The 17,501-nt window shown below is 42.4% G+C and overlaps 1 protein-coding gene across 6 annotated transcripts in view; it reads right to left on the reverse strand.

Moving 5' to 3' along the window:
• Nucleotides 1-1,437: 1,437 nt before the first annotated feature.
• Nucleotides 1,438-17,501, reverse strand: part of MKX (mohawk homeobox) — a 70,769-nt gene continuing 54,705 nt past the window's right edge. For 2 of the 6 annotated variants that reach the window (XM_081560903.1, XM_081560904.1), the window contains exons 6-7: nucleotides 2,385-2,418; nucleotides 1,438-2,279 (exon numbers count right to left, since the gene is read on the reverse strand). In XM_081560903.1, coding sequence (XP_081417029.1) covers nucleotides 2,093-2,279; nucleotides 2,385-2,418 — 221 coding nt within the window. In that variant the 3' untranslated portion in view covers nucleotides 1,438-2,092. The remainder of the gene's footprint in view (nucleotides 2,280-2,384; nucleotides 2,419-17,501) is intronic. The other 4 variants (XM_081560908.1, XM_081560909.1, XR_014074098.1 and 1 more) reach the window with 2 other exon arrangements.

Here is a 17,501-nt window from a genome sequence, read left to right on the forward strand (position 1 = left end):
ATACTGCCTAGGATGTGCTAATTATAAAATTGTCTTGATGTATTTATAGACCAGACTCCAAGCTTTGGTGTTTAAAAACAAAAAATCATGTCAAGAGCTGTCCTTATTGACTTGTCATCCATAGTTTATAACACAGAACAAATTTGCTGATTCTTTTTGAAAAGGTGGTAAAAATCAATTATGACTAATTTAAATAAAAAAGCAACCAGCATCCATTTATCTAACTGAAATATGTAAAAACAAAAACAATTTTATTAAAATATTTAATACCAGAATAACTTATAATAGTATGAAAAAGAGTGAAGTACTTGTCCTTAGTTTTCACTGACTTGATCACATTTTGGCAAAATTGTTTTATAAAGATTCCAAAGTTTTTATCATGGATCTATAACTATTTAAGGATCTTATAAACCAAAAGAACTCATACTTCATCTGATCATACAGTCATAACTTACATATCTTGCTTTGTACTTACTCTTACTGCAAACAGCAACTTAGAAAACAAAGTAAAAATATATATATATACAAAATATTTTTATATCAAATTATTTTCATTACACTAAATAAACCCAACCCCCAAATGTTATGTTACATGAAAAAGTGTCCTACAATTTATATCAAGACTGATACTGTCCATATATCAACTAGAGCAGCCTTTGGTTTTAAATGCATTTTGCAAAATAAAGAAAAATGTCACCATGCGGCTGCACAGTTGGCTGTCATTCACACTCACAAAAACGCTTTCCAGTTTTTTTAAAAAAAATTATAAAATAGATTACATACCCAGAAAAAACATCCCACCATAAAAGAGTCAAAGCCCTTTTACTTCTCTGAGCACAAATACTCTGTTATATTTGGCGTCTCTTCTGTTTATTCAAACTTCAAGCCTCCCCAAGCTGATGAGAATACTAACGTTTGACTGAAAAAGATCTTCTTTCTTGATATTGATTATTCTCATTCAATGATAGCCTAATTTAGAAACAAAATGTACTTTATTTTAATGCATGATTTCATCTTAATGTCCTACTTGGCAAAATTCAGAGACAGTTCAATGTTTGTTTTTCATATGTTTTAAATTTAAAAATCAATGCTGTGTGTATATGTATACCCACAGAGACCCATTTCCTTTATTGCCTTGTTCTCAATGCAGTGTAAGTTGCCCATCAGCAATTGTGATTTGAAATGAACCAAATAAGAGGTTTTTCCATATGAAAAAGAGCTACTCCATATGAAAAACAGTTTCCATCACAAAAAACACTGAACTCTAATGCCAATGGGATTATGTTTTAAAACTAAATTATAAACTGAGTTTTACACGGGAAAATTTTGAGTTACTTAGATAATGAAGTTTTTGAAAACTTCGGTAAAACTTGAGAAAAAAATCCAAATCAATTCTAAAGAGCATCATGGTGTTTTCCAGCAGTGCTTAAAGACGTATTTTTCTGATCACATTTATTGCCATTTTCCTTGAATGTATATATTATGTGATTCCCAAGCCTTTCCTTTTGGAAGTTTGTAACCTACCAGATATCCAGGCAGGATACATGCATTAAATTCTCACTGTCACTCTGCAAAGCACATTGAAAAATTTTAAATATTGCAGATTTTTTTTTTTTCCAAGGAACATTTCATTTGGGCTGAAGAGATTTCCAAGCTTTAACATGTGAACTAGTGAACACATTTCAAGGTGTTCAGCAGTTTTGGTTTCAGTCCTGGCACTGGTGGCGGGTCCATCCAGGAGAAAGCTCACAGTTTAGTAAGCGTTGCGGTGCTGTCGTTTTGAGGCACTGCTGCTTTGCTGTGCCCACGTTGTAACTTATTTTCAAGAAGCAAGGCACTTACTGTAATGGCAACACAGACATTTTACGCATACTTGGAGTAACATAAAATAAGTTAATATTTTCGATTAAAGTGGAGTCTTATAATTTATATGTCTTTTATAGAAGCAACTAAATGATACATTTAGGATGATTGAAAATAAGAAGAGGTTTGAGAGGGAGTCATCGTCACTCCTGTTCCAGCTCTTAGGATGACGGTTTATGAAAAAACACTGATGCGAAGAACAGCCATCCATCTGAAAAGTGACAAACTCTTAAAACTGTGGAACCAAGGGCACTTTGACTGTCTTCACTTCCGCAATGTGGGACGACTTCTGGATGATGCAGCTGGTGGTCCCCTGCGGCTTGTCCTTTCCCTGCGCGAGATTGGTTAAGGCCATGGCTGCGTTGATCTCCTTCCAGTACGTGTCATCCTTGCTGGGTCCCTTTCTAGTAGCTACACTGGATTTAAGCATAACAGAAAGAAAATGATCAAACTCACAGCGGCGTACGTAGAAAAGATCATCACTGAAAAGCACGGATGGCAAATAAAACCATACCACTCACCTGTCACCCTTATTAGATCCATTTTCCAGAGTGTCTGTAAAGAAAAGCAAAAATTGGATTACTTTTCTTTTTCTGAGTTCTTTTTTCAAAAAAAAAAAAACACCCCAGTATTTACTTATTTTGGGCTGTGTTGGATCTTTGTTGCTGCTTGGGCTTTTTCTCTAGTTGGGGTGAGTGGGGGCTGCTCTCTAGTTGCGGTGCATGGGCTTCTTATAGGGGTGGCTTCTTTGGTTGCAGAGCACAGGCTCTAGCACACTCAGGCTTCCGTAGCTGCAGTGCATAGGCTCAGGAGTTGCAGCTCCCAGACTGTAGGGTGCAGGCTCAATAGTTCTGGCACATAGGCTTAGTTGCTCCACAGCATGTGGGATCTTCCCGGATCAGGCATCAAACTCCTGTCTCCTGCATTGGCAGGCGGATTCTTTACCACTGAGCCACCAGGAGAGCCCCAACTATAAAATGGGGGTTCCTGGATGATCTTCAGGGTGCCTGTAGCTCAACAGTCTATGGTTTCCCGGAAATCAAACCTCATCTCAGGAAAAGGACTGGCAAATAGTCCCCTCTGGCGAGTCAGCAGATTAACAAATGACCCAATGCTGACAGCAACCTGGAATTCTGATGCATTAGAACAAGCAGCTCTGGTGTGAAAGTGAGCCCTGCATCCTCCACTGCAGGGAATGAAGGTTAGGGTGTGGCCTCTGCTCACGCATTTTCACCTTTGGTTTAGATTGGCTCCTTCACTCAGAACACACATGTCTATCAAAACCACATTATTACAAAGGAGGATGAAATGGGTTCCTGGTCTGGATTAAGCCCCTCTAGGGGAACTCCTTTGGCCAAAAGAAGGAGATATTGGGAACACAAAAACAGACATGCTGGAGGGAAAGATTCCAGAGGGTAAAGAAGGGGGGGAAGGGGGGTTGGGATTCCCCATCAGCCTTAGAGACCCCAAAATACAGTAGTTAAGTCACTGCCATCAACAGCCACCACTACCACGGAGAAGCTGCAGGAGGCGCTGTGTCACACACGAGAAGCACGAGAAACATGGCATTTGCTCACAGCTGTCTCTGAGCTCCATGGTTTCTGGAAAGCTTTTTCCTACTCCCAGTCCTCTCCTTTTCTTCTTCTCTCCTAACCCAGTATTGCTGAAGGCCATTTTTTTCTCTGCAATGCTCAAGGCTAGTTAGGCCATGCACCAAAATGTCCAGCCCTGGGCTCCCAGAGAGTCGTGGAACCAGGAGAGACCTGGGAGGAAAAACATGAACACGATCATAAGATCGTCCAGCCATGGCAGCACTTCCAGGGATGAGAGGGAAGAGAAAATAGCGACATGGCAGCGTCGACACAGCAGCTAAACTTTGATGCCTTCAGAGAAGAGTCAATGAAATGTGTTCACACATCATGAGTCAGGCCGTGCAGTGAAGACCTGAGACAATAATGGTCACTGTAAGCTCTTTGCACAACCTTTCACTCAAGGCCTACCTCACCCCCGCACCAAAAAAAAGAAAATGGAAGACATCAATCGAAACAAAAGCACTTAGTGAATAAATGATGAGGTCGTTAAAATAAATGAAACTAATAAATAAATCAATGAGACTACGTGTGCTGCTGGGCTGTGCTTAATCCGTAAGTCCTGTCTGACTCTTTGTGACTCCATGGGCTGTAGCCCGCTGGGCTCCTCTGTCCATGGGATTCTCCAGGCAAGAATACTGGAGTGGGTTGCCATGCCCACCTCCAGGGGGTCTCCGCAACCCAGGGATATTACCCAGGTGGATTCTTTACTGTCTGAGCCACCAGGGAAGCCCGAGACTACATGTGTCTGGCCCCAGATGGAACAATAAATGTTAGCCCCTTTGGTTTCCTTCTGTTTTAAGGCATCTTTGGAAAAATAAGTGGATCCATGAGCAGTTGATCACCTTCTGGACCTTCTGGCCCCTGCAAAGTCGGCTTGGATGGTTAGCTCCACATCTGCTGCTTGATAATTTTGGAATTAGAATATTACTCATGTAAACAGAGGAAAAAGAACGACAACTTTGAATTCACAGAACTGTGATAATCCTAGCTTACTGACCGTGTCCTATGTTCCTTGTATGATTCTAGGCACTTTGTGTCTTTAACTTACTCGACGTTAGTAACTTTGGCCACCTGATAGGAAGAGCTGACTCATTGGAAAAGGAGGAGAAGGGGGCAACAGAGGATGAGATGGTTGGATGGCACCACCAACTCAATGGACGTGAGTTTGAGCAAGCTCCGGGAAACGGTGAAGGACAGGGAAGCCTGGCATGCTGCAATCCACGGGGTCGCAAAGAGTCAGACATGACTTAGTGACTGAACAACAACAAAACAACTCTGCATGTGGACAGCAAATCTCTGCTGTCTGTTAAGTCTTTGTTTGGTGCTATTATCTGCAGATCTTTGCTCAATAACGATAGAGACAAGGCACAACCAGAACAAAGAATAGTCAATGCCTTTGTTTAGGACAAGAAAAGCTAACAACATTGGACATTTTACAGAGATAGAGAAAAATAAAGGGGGGAGTTAGCCTTTGCACACCTTTGTCGACAAATTGCAACCATTCTGTTGCCAAAGAGAAACAATAGGTTTTGGAGATGTTTATTCAACGGAAAGTCTTGGCAAAAGCAGAATAAGGTCCATGATTCTCTAAATAACATTAGGGAACTAACACAACCTAATTTAGAGAAGACCACGTGACTCGTGTTCTGGCTCAGGGATGGAGCTCTCTCGAATGTACAGAATCAGATTCCCCACCTGGACTGTCAACAGAGAGTGGTTACAGAGCAGAGGACAGGAAGGAAGCAGGTGGCTGCCGACTGCACATGCAAGGAAGACACAGACATCCCCGTGAAGGTCCACGGAGAGCTTCCTTGGCCCCCTTGCCAGCTAGACACTGCAAGCACTCCCTAACTTGTGACTGCTTGCTGGAATCATTCCACCAACAAACACCTTGACCATGGCCACCTGTGAAACTCTGCTTACTCTGGGGGTCTATGTGTTTTACAGTTTGGTGCTTATGAAAATACCTTATAAAAATACACTTCAAAGTGTAAGCACAGAGACCCCATCCCCATTTGGAAGTTCTTCATTAGTTTCAGGAATTTTCACAATGTTCTTCCAACAAAGAGGATTCCTGTGTTTTATTTCTAGGGCAGATGGGCACTCAGTGCCATTAGGTATGGGTTCAGGTTCCTTTCCCAACCACAGAAGAAAAGGCTTCATAAAAAAGGAATGAAAAGAAACAGTTTGCTTCTGTATCAGTCCAGTGTTAAAACAGCATGTAACAAAGTTCAATTTCCAAGAGTTCAACCAAGAAGGAAAAGCTGACTATGACTGCTTTGGGGGGGCAGGGGGTCTCTGTGCCCAGGTTTTGGTTCAGAACATACACTGGTGTTAGAAGGGTGTGCTTTTCCTACTACCGGGTATTATGCATCTGAGAGACACCCCCCACACACACACCCAACCCCCGCCTCAGCGGCACAGTTCCCAGAGGAAGCAGCCAGGGGAAGACAGCAAACAGGGGCCCTTTTACTCTGAAACATTCGTGCTTTTGTAGGAAAGGAAAGGACTATAAAGATCTGGCAGTTTGGGGAGACTTTTCTTCCCCCCTATTCCTTGTTCTGAGACAAAATCTGGGGAAATGCCCCAGATCATCTGAGGGGAGTTCAGAAAATGCACAACCCGCTCATTCTATGAAATAATTGTGTTAAATGTGAATTTTTTTTTTTTAACATGCTCTTTTCCTTTGAAGTATAAACCGGCCGGCAGTTATCTGGTTCAACGGCTTTGTGTCTTTTCAGCCGATCATCAGGATTTAAGGAAGGGTGGGTTTCTGAACCACCCCCCAACTCAACGTCACTGCAGCAGATGGGCAGTCTCGCCAGCTTTCCTCCAGCAGTGGCACCCAGTAGCTCAAGGAAGGATCTGACAGGAGAAGGAAGGGCTCTGAATGCTGCTGAAAAGAGGGCAGTCTGAGCCAGAGCAGGCGTTTCCCTGCCGCTAATTACCATGCACAGACCCGAGGTCTATGCATGTCCTACATTCAGCTTAGCCTATCTCCTACTCTGCAAGTAGCTTGGCTCAGCCTCTCCCACGTCTGAGCTAAAATGCCTTTTTAGATCCTCAGGTTCCAAAAATCAGCTACGCTGTCAATTACCATAAAAGCAACTGGTTGGCAGGAACAACTTACTGAACCAGCCAAAAGAGCGTGTTTTAAGACCAAAAAAGAAAAGGAATGAAAAAGAAAAAAAAAAAAAAAGACTTGCGTAGTTAGGAAAATCTTGGATGCTGTAAAACCCAAACCATGTTGAAACTTAAAATGGGGCTATCCTCAGTTTGGACATGTGTTTCCTTATAAAGTTAAGTAGAGAAACAATTATAAAGGAAATTCAGTCCTACTGCAACTCAGAGTCGTGTGAGCACAAAGCCCTGTGGGCAGTGTCCATTCAAGTTTGAGAAACATGGTTCAGAAATATTAACTCTGAAATATATATTCCTGAGGTAATATTTCTGGTCATAAAAAGAGACAAAAATAGGGCCAAAGCTTTTGCGTTGAGATGGTTTTCAAATTTAATCAGTTAAGTCCTAAAGTTAGGAATGTCTTAAAATGTTTCCCCAAAGACTACTCACACCATGGAAAGGTAAATAAAACTACATCTAAGAACCTGAGTATTTTTAATTAAGTGATCTGAGTCATCCATGCATTGTATGTTTTCCTAAATTAAGGTGGAGAGAGAGCTCCAGATGCTTGACAACTGTACCCTCTCACCCTTGGTTGGTTTGGGGGCCGCTGCTGGAGAGAGCAGGGGTGGATAGCCAGGCCTATTGCTTCTCACCTCAGAGTCCTGAGGGCCCCTGGCACACCACCCGGATCCATCTCTGGAGTTATTTACATACTTGGCACAGTGGAGATAAAGAATGAGACTCTTGGGGAATTGGCCAGATATGAAGCCTCACTAAGATTCCAAAATACTGATTGCTCCAAATTTGCAGGATCTCATAATAGACAGATCCCTGTTCCCCTTGTCCTGTCTGTCTCTACTTCCCTAGGCACTAGGTCTGGGCTGGGTTCACACACCCAGAAGACTGGTTCCACTGTAACTCTACACTTATTTACTTTTAAAAACAGAATTTCGGGACTTCCCTAGAGGTCCAATGGTTAAGACTTCACTTTCCAAGGCAGAGGGTGTGGGTTCGATTCCAGATAGGTGAGCTAAGATCCCACATGCCTCCGGCCAAAAAAGAAAAACAAAACATAAAAGAGAACCAATATTGTAACAAATTCAATAAAGACTTTAAAAATGGTCCCCATCAAAAACAAATCTTAAAAAATAAACATTAAAAAAAAATAAAAGTAGCATTTGTTGTTGTTCTCTAATAAGAAAGTCATGTAGCTTTGCTGCAGAAAATCCAGGAAAAAGTGGAGAAGAGAAAATCGAGGGCAGTTTAGGGATCACTTGAATTAATATTTGGATGAATGGCCTCCTAAAGTAAGTTTATATACATTTTTTTAAAGAGAGAGTCATTTTGTACATGTTTTAGAACTTGCTTCTTCACTCAACTTCTACCTTTTCCTTACCCTTTTGCTAACAAATAAGATAATAATCTATCACCTGGCCTACCCTGATGTGGCAATATTTGTTTTTTTTGTTTTTTTGAACCTATGAAAAAGAAACAGCTTGAAAAAATTCAAAATCTAGCTCCACTCAGTTTAAACTTGGATATTGAGAATCTTGAATGTTATAAGAAGGGGCCCCCGTTAATATAACAATTACTAGCATTTCATCATTTAAGTGATCTTGGTTGATAAAGCCACCTTCAAGGTCAAAAGCATTGTTTACATAGAAAGCCTATTAAAAACCTATTCAACATCTTTTCTGTACTTTTTGCTAGTAGTTTAGACCATAGAGATACCCCTCGCAAAAAAAAAAAAAGACTTGGTGTAGCATTAGTTGCTCAGTCATGTCTAACTCGTTGCGACCCCATGGACTGTGGCCCACCAGTCTCCTCTGTCCATGGGATTCTCTAGGCAAGACTACTGGAGTGGGTTGACATTTCCTTCTCCAGAGGATCTTCCTGACCCACGGTTCAAACCCAGGTCTCCTGAATTACAGGCAAACTCTTTATCGTTTGAGCTACAGGGAAGACCTCAAAAAGGCTTATCCTCTTCCTTATTATTTAATCTGTAATATAAAAAATAATTGGTCCAAATCACAGACTAGGAAACCTAAAGCTCTCTTGAGCTCATCCTTGTACTTTAATAATTTTATTTATTGGCTGGGCTGGGTCTTCATTGCTGCATAGGCTTTTCTCCCATTGCAACAAGTAGGGACTACTCTTCAGTAGAAGTGCTCGCGCTGCTCACTGCGGTGGCTTCTGCGAAGCACGGGCTCTAGGGCATGTGGCCTCAGGGATGGTGAAGGGGCTCAGTTGCCGCAAGGCATGTGGGATCTCCTACCATGTTTCCTGCCAAGATTCTTTACCATTGGGCTGCCAGGAAGCCCCATCCTTGCACTTTAAGTTAGAGTGGCACTCCCTAGCAACAGTGGTCCCCAACCTTCTTAACTCCAGGGAATGGTTTCATAGATAACAATTTTTTCCACGGACTGGTGTGTGAGGGGGATGGTTTCAGGATGATTCTCATAAGGAGCATGCAATCACTTTGCCGACAAAGGTCCGTCTAGTCAAAGCTATGGTTTTTCCAGTAGTCATGTATGGATGTGAGAGTTGGACCATAAAGAAGGTTGAGCACCAAAGAATTGATGCTTTTGAACTGTGATGTTGGAGAAGACTGTTGAGTCCCTTGGACAGCAAGGAGATCTAACCAGTCAATCCTAAAGGAAATCAATGCTGACTATTCACTGGAAGGATTGATGCTGAAGCTGAAGCTCCAATACTTTGGCCACCTGATTTCTAAGAGCTGACTCACTGAAAAAGACCCTGATGCTGGCGAAGATTGAGGACAGGAAGAGAAGAGGGTGACAGACGACGAGACGGTTGGATAGTGTCACTGACTCAATGGACATGAGTTTGAGCAGACTCCGGGAGATAGTGAAGGACAGGGAAACCTGGGGTACTGCAGTCCATGGGGTCACAAAGAATCGGACACGACTGAGTGACTGAACGACAACAACCTAGCTCCCTTGCATGTGTAGTTTACAGTAGGGTTTGCGTTCCTAGGAGACTCTAATGCCACCTCTGATCTGACTGGAGGCAGAGCTTAGGTAATGCCAAGCCATGGGGTGTGGCTATAAATACAGAAGAAGCTTTGCTCACTTGCCCCGCCCTTCACCTCCACATGCCAGGGACGGACCAGCCTTTGGCCCCGGGGGCCTCTGTTCTATGATCCCCCTTGCATCACCAGGAGGGAATAACTGCTAAGTAACTGCCAGACAACTGTTACTGCATCACTTTTAGAGGAAACGTTTGTGGTTATCCTCTCTTTGAGGGTAGTGAGAGCTTTTGAATGAGTAAAGATAAATCATCCTGAGTGATTCTGCCCAAAAAGGAAGGGAAAAAAAACCTATCCAACAACCTGTAACATTTATCTGCTCATGATTCAGCTGCTTTTTTTCCAGTGCCACAGACCAAAAGTGAATTGCACTTTAAAAGTTCAGCATGACAGGAAAAGACTGCCACGAAAACTCCATGACTATCAAGGTTATTGCTCATAGAAGGATTATGGAGCCTTTTGGAATAGTGAAGTGAAGTGAAGTGAAAGTCGCTCAGTTGTGTCTGACTCTTTGCAACCCCATGGACTATACAGTCCATGGAATTCTCCAGGCCAGAATACTGGAGTTGATAGGCTTTCCCTTCTCCAGGGGATCTTCGCAACCCAGGGATTGAACCCAGGTCTCCCGCATTGCAGGCAGATTCTTTACCAGCTGAGCCGCAAGGGAAGCCCTTTGGAATAGTGAAAATTATAAAATGAAACCCACCTCAGCTTCATGGATGGAAGTGGTAATTTGTTTTCCCTTTTGCAATATACTAGCTACATTATTTATCCTGGGGCCTTAACGAATGAATGGCTTCCAAAATTATTTGAGTTTAGAGAAAAATCTTTTCCAAAAATTAAGCCAGTGTTTCCTCCAGCCATGACTTCCACCATCTGGCTGAGGATTCTTCTCCTTCCTGTTACCTCTCATGTGGGCTGGCCCTGCTCTACAGCTAACGGTGCCCAGATGGCCTGCATCCACAGGGTCCCCACCTTCAGCTGCCTTTCTGTCAATGCAGCCTGCTCTCTATCTCCTCCCAGAAAATAAAACATTAGAAACCATACCCCTCTATTCTAGACCAATAGTGAAGAGGGGGAAGCTTTCAGGATAGGCTATAGTTGCATGACAAGAGCAGAACACCTTCCTTGTTCCGGGAGCACACGTGCCTGCGGATCAACCTGTAAATGTTGTGGGCTCCTTATCAGTTAGGGGGCTATAGAGCCTTCCTGTGACTTTTCTGACTATGCAGAGGGCCTCCTTGTTAATTATGAGTTGAACCTTTGTTCCGGTAAAACACACCATTATTCTGACCTCATCAGTTTGGACTAGAGGACTCAAGGCGTAGGAAGTGGGATTTGCAACTTGAAAGTAACTTTTCAAATATGTACAGTACCACCCAATTAGAATGTCTCAGCTCCACTTTGCATCTTTCCCACTAAAGATATTAAATGTCCTCAATGCTAAGTTACTCTGCGTGGTCCCATTACCAAGATCACTCCTCTGTGATCTCAAAGGCTCCACCTTCCCAAAGTTGAAAACCTTCAGTCTGAAATTTCACTTTGAAGATCAGAATGAAGTCTCTGGGGAGGAAACTGTTGGTAAGTAACCAGAAAGGGGGTCTGGAAATGTTAAGTATTCTCATTTCTATTCTTAGCACGTCATTACTAACTCTGAGGGTGGTCTGGTGTGAAGTAGAGAGGCAGTGTGGGGCAGTGGGTGGAGCCCAGACCCTAGAGCCAGAGGCTGGAGTTGGATCTCTGCTCCACCACTGATTCTCTGTGTGACAGTCTGCCATCGGCTTGACCTCTCTGTGCTCTGACTTACTCGCCTAGAAAGCGGGGCTAATCACATTAGATTCAGGGTTGGTATGAGGACCATGTGATTTCATATTTTCTAAAACTACTTACAAGAAAGCTTAAGCATATATATCAAGAACTATTGATACATAAATCCTTGTAAAAATTAACCTCTAGGAGAGGTTGAATGTAGTCAGCAGAAAAATTGGTATTGTTCAGAGATTTGATATGAAAACCATTATGTAAGATGAAATATTTTAACTCTGGGCAAAGTCCATCAGCCTAGATTAATGGATTAAGTGTGCAGAATCTATCATCTTCAAAGACAAAATGGCTTTTCTGATGCTATTTTGTGCCAAAGTACGGTAACATGCCAAGACAGAGAACACTGGAGCCACATTAAAGAATATCCACTGACTTTAAGAGTCTAACGGATTTTGTTACTTCATTTTCTCAAGGGGAATACTGGAGATGTCACCCAAATGTTTAATCCATGAAACTGAAGTTTTCAGCCAAAATCTCAGAAAATGACTTCCTAATTATACACGAATAACTTCTGTGTGTGCCTGTGTGTTACAAAGAGCATTGTTTACAAAAGTGCTCTCTTTTACATGCAAGTTGGGCTACTAGTTCTAACAACAGGGTAGACTTACTCTGATTCTTGGCTAAACTTTAGTTTTGTCCCAAGGTGATGACATTGACATTCATCCACCAAGTTTTGCAACAATGCAAAACGGCCATGGGTGTGGCTGCCTCACCGAAGTTCTAGAAGGTTGATGCTTAGTAAATATATAGCTGAATAGTGTTAGGTTAGAAAGTACTAATACAACTTCCTTGAGTGGGGGGCGGGGGGAAGGCCTTTTAAATGGAAAAATGTGTATTTGTTATAATCTAGAAATTGGCTGGAAAATCTGGCTCCATCTATGTATTTTTAAGCTCGTCAGTATCTCTGAAAAATCATCAAAAAGTACTTCTGCTTTGATATATGAACCGTAGTGTATCCTTGACTTGGCTCACATTATGGCCGTGCTTTTCAAATTCCTTAATACCATCTCCAGAAATGACACTTCAGACTAGGCAATCTTGCTGTTAAACCTGTCTGAATGCATTAACACCAGAAATGACACAATAAGATAAAGGATGTTTGCCAACTTCTTGGCTCTTTCAGAAGAGGAGCAAATGACAGTTTCTCTACTCACAGTTCATCTGCTGTATTTATTAATAGAAAAGAAGCATATTTCAGACATAGATGAACTGTACTACCAGTCCTTCTCCTACATTTCAAGTACATTTGGATGTTGCTAATACACTTGAAATGTTAAAACTATACTTGGCATGTCAGGGTTCTATGTTCACACATTTCTACACTTAAAGGTTCTGTGATTTTCTGCTTTTAATTCCAGGAACAGTCATTTAAAGTCTAAACTAGGGTAGGGAAGGACTTTCAAATGACAATTGGGAAGGTTTTTGTTGATGGTGTGGAAGGCAGGAGGCATAAAATGAGGTAGAAGACTTTGCCAGCCATGAGTGTGGCTGTAGGTCCAAGCATTACCCTAGTCTAGAAGTCTTCTGATGACCCACTTTGACCAAGAGAAGACCACATGATCACCAGGAATCTATTTGTTAAATGGCACAGGGGCTTCTTAGGTGGCACAGAGGTAAAGAATTTGCCTGCCAATGCAGGAGATGGAAGAGATGTGGGTTGGTTCCTGGGATCAGGAAGATCTCCTAGAGTAAGAAATGGCAACCCACTCCAGTATTCTTGCCTGGAGAATCCCATGGACAGAGGACCATGGTGGGTTACAGTCCATGTGGTCACAAAGAGTTGGACATGACTGAGCACACACACAATGGCGTATATAGGTCCTATTCCATTGCTATCATCCAAAGGTTCAGTTCAGTTCAGTCACTCAGTCGTGTCCAACTCTTTGCAACCCCATGAATCGCAGCACGCCAGGCCTCTCTGTCCATCACCAACTCCCGGAGTCCACCCAAACCCATGTCCATCGAGACGGTGATGCCATCCAACCATCTCATCCTCTGTCATCCCCTTCTCCTCCGGCCCCCAATCCTACCCAACATTAGGGTCTTTTCCAATGAGTCAACCCTTCGCATGAGGTGGCCAAAGTATTGGAATTTCAGCATCAACATCAGACCTTCCAATGAACACCCAGGATTGATCTCCTCTAGGATGGATTGATTGGATCTCCTTGCAGTCCAAGGGACTCTCAAGAGTCTTCTCCAACACCACAGTTCAAAAGCATCAATTCTGCGGCGCTCAGCTTTCTTCACCGTCCAACTCTCACATCCATACATGACAACTGGAAAAACCATAGCCTTGACCAGACGGACTTTTGTTGGCAAAGTAATGTCTCTGCTTTTAAATATGCTATCTAGGTTGGCCATAACCTTCCTTCCAAGGAGTAAGCGTCTTTTAATTTCATGGCTGTAATCACCATCTGCAGTGATTCTGGAGCCCCCCAAAATAAAGTCTGACACTGTTTCCACTGTTTCCCCATCTATTTCCCATGAAGTGATGGGACCAGATGCCATGATCTTAGTTTTCTGAACGCTGAGCTTTAAACCAACTTTTTCACTCTCCTCTTTCACTTTCATCAAGAGGCTCTTTAGTTCTTCTTCACTTTCTGCCATAAGAGTGGTGTCATCCGCATATCTGAGGTTATTGATATTTCTCCCGGCAATCTTGATTCCAGCTTGTGTTTCTTCCAGCCCAGTGTTTCTCATGATGTACTCTGCATATAAGTTAAATAAGCAGGGTGACAATATACAGCCTTGACGTATTCCTTTTCCTATGTGGAACCAGTCTGTTGTTCCATGTCCTGTTCTAACCGTTGCTTCCTGACCTGCATACAGGTTTCTCAAGAGACAGGTCAGATGGTCTGGTATTCCCATCTCTTTCAGAATTTTCCACAGTTTATTGTGATCCACACAGTCAAAGGCTTTGGCATAGTCAATAAAGCAGAAATAGATGTTTTTCTGGAACTCTCTTGCTTTTTCGATGATCCAGCGGATATTGGCAATTTGATCTCTGGTTCCTCTGCCTTTTCTAAAACCAGCTTGAACATCTGGAAGTTCACGGTTCACGTATTGCTGAAGCCTGGCTTGCAGAATTTTGAGCATTACTTTACTAGCATGTGAGATGAGTGCAATTGTGCGGTAGTTTGAGCATTCTTTGGCATTGCCTTTCTTTGAGATTGGAATGAAAACTGACCTTTTCCAGTCCTGTGGCCACTGCTGAGTTTTCCAAATTTGCTGGCATATCGAGTGCAGCACTTTCACAGCATCATCTTTCAGGATTTGAAATAGCTCAACTGGAATTCCATCACCTCCACTAGCTTTGTTCGTAGTGATGCTTTCTAAGGCCCACTTGACTTCACATTCCAGGATGTCTGGCTCTAGGTGAGTGATCACACCATCGTGATGATCTGGGTCGTGAAGATCTTTTTTGTACAGTTCTTCTCTGTATTCTTGCCACCTCTTCTTAATATCTTCTGCTTCTGTTAGGTCCATGCCATTTCTGTCCATTATCGAGCCTATCTTTGCATAAAATGTTCCTTTGGTATCTCTAATTTTCTTGAAGAGATCTCTAGTCTTTCCCTCTGTTGTTTTCCTCTATTTCTTTGCACTGATTGCTGAGGAAGGCTTTCTTATCTCTCCTTGCTATTCTTTGGAACTCTGCATTCAGATGGGAATATCTTTCCTTTTCTCCTTTGCTTTTCGCTTCTCTTCTCTTCCCAGCTATCTGTAAGGCCTCCTCAGACAGCCATTTTGCTTTTTTGCATTTCTTTTCCATGGGGATTTTCTTGATCCCTGTCTCCTGTACAATGTCACGAACCTCTGTCCATAGTTCATCAGGCACTCTGTCTATCAGGTCTAGTCCCTTAAATCTATTTGTCACTTCCACTGTATACTCATAAGGGATTTGATCTAGGTCATACCTGAATGGACTAGTGGTTTTCCCTACTTTCTTCAATTCAAGTCTGAATTTGGCAATAAGCAGTTCATGATCTGAGCCAAAGGTAGGATACAAAAATTTTCTTTAAAAAAGAAGGGGATAAGTTGCTTACCTCTAACAAGTTGATCGGTTTTGCGAGAAATCAAACACATTTTATAGGTCAAGCCCACCATTTTGTACAGTAATTTCTCTAAGTTTTAGGATGTGTCTTAAGATCACAGGAAAATAGGTGTGGGCTCACTAGGAACAGGACTTGCCTGAGTCACTTATGTGAACTGCCTCTGAAGGTCTCACCTAAAAATGGGGAAACAGTAACTGTCCCTCCCAGGCTTGCAGTGAGGATTCAATGTGATGTCCAGTGCCCAGCTCTTGAAACAGAACCTGGCCTATAGGAAGGGCTATGATGCTACAATTCCCCAAGTGAAGTGATGCTGACACTGTCAGCCGACCTTCACCAACCGAGGGGGCCACTCCAGGCTCCACGGTGTTGTCAAGAGCCCTAGGCCTCAGTAGGGACAGTCAAGGCCGCAATTAATGCTCCAAGTTCCCGACTCTATTTTTGTGTCAGTAGCAGATATAACACTTGTATTAGGAAAATGCCATTCAGAAGTGGGTGACTCCAGGTTCAAAATGCTTTTGTCTATTTTTGCTTAACACCACTAAGAAAAAAAAAAACCCTGCCTTTGTATTAATAGGAGGAATAATAAAACTTTGGGCTTCCTTGGTGGCTCAGCAGTAAAGAATCCACCTGCCAAGGTAGGAGATGCAGGTTCAATTCCTGGGTCAGGAAGATCCCCTGGAAAAGGAAATGGCAACCCACTCTGATATTCTTGCCTGGGAAACCCCATGGACAAATGGGGTCACAAAGGAGTTGGACACAACTTAACGACTAAACAACATGTAAAACTTGACTTGCGTTATTTTCCCCAGGTGTTACAGTTTTTGCTATGGAGTGATATATAACTTAGGGGGAGTCATTACAAATACAACTTAGGAATAAAGGAACCCATGATTTCCACTGTAAAACATGGCACAATTCTTCAAAATAATCAAATCAGCCTTCTTCTTCTAACTGGAACAGTTATGGTAATGACAGACTGTTACAAGATCTGTGTTTTCTATTTTGAAAATAAACATGTAGACCCACTTCTATATTGCTGTGATGGTAGGGCCTTTTATTTCCGAGAGTCTTATATTTTTCTAAATTTTCCTTTGGGAAAATAGAGTGACAAATAGTAATCCAGATGGGGGTCATCAAAAAGTAATTATTCAGTGTAATGCAGATTTTTTTTTTCTTTCTAGGGTAGGATAAAACGCCTTTATAAAGTAAAGTAAACTTAGTTTCTGTTGCCCTTTAGTAGAATATTTTGTTCAGGCCTGCTTCAAAAAGAACAGACCTTGGTTTTATTATACACGGTGATGAGGTTTACAAACAGTTTTTGGTTATTTTTAATCTGTTATTTTTACAGCAGCCCCGAGAGGTAACTGGAGCTATATGATCTCTAAAGAGGAATGGGGACAAGGGGAACAGAACCACCATGCAAACTATGTGGTCACCCTCGGGACCAAAATCACCAAAATAGAGCTCAGTGGTCAGGATGCTGAGTTGAGCTGTGAAGGAGGTCAGAGGGGCTCCTGTCTCAGCCTGCTGATGGCTTTGCTTCTGAACAAGAGCAGAAATGGCAGAGAATCTGACTCAAAGGGCTGAAAAGGATCCAAGTACTAATGGTTGTCACCTCGAAGCCCCCCAGAGGTCCAGGGGCAGGCTGAAAACTGGAAACAACCCTCAGCCAGTATCTGCCAGAGAACAAGCTGGGTTCCTTCTTTCTGCAGAGCACATGGATTCTTCCTCTGCTGGGACCACCGCCCGCCAATGCTGACCCAAATTAGACATACAGGCTCCACACCACTGCCTGAAGAAGTTCAGTCTCTAGGGGGGTGTTTCTCTCAAAAGATACTAAAAATGTAGTAGTTAAACATGAAGCAAAGAAACTGTAAAGAGAGAGCACTCTTAGGACCTTAGATTAAAAAGAAAAAATCCAAATGCTTGATGATCATCAGAAAGAAGAATGAGCTTAACATACAGAAAAGTTTCTGCACAGCCATTTCATGGAAATTT

The sequence above is a fragment of the Giraffa tippelskirchi genome, chromosome 13, assembly GCF_054371585.1.
Source record: "Giraffa tippelskirchi isolate mGirTip1 chromosome 13, T2T-mGirTip1v1.2.pri, whole genome shotgun sequence".
In the NCBI taxonomy this organism is placed as follows: Eukaryota; Metazoa; Chordata; class Mammalia; order Artiodactyla; family Giraffidae; genus Giraffa; species Giraffa tippelskirchi.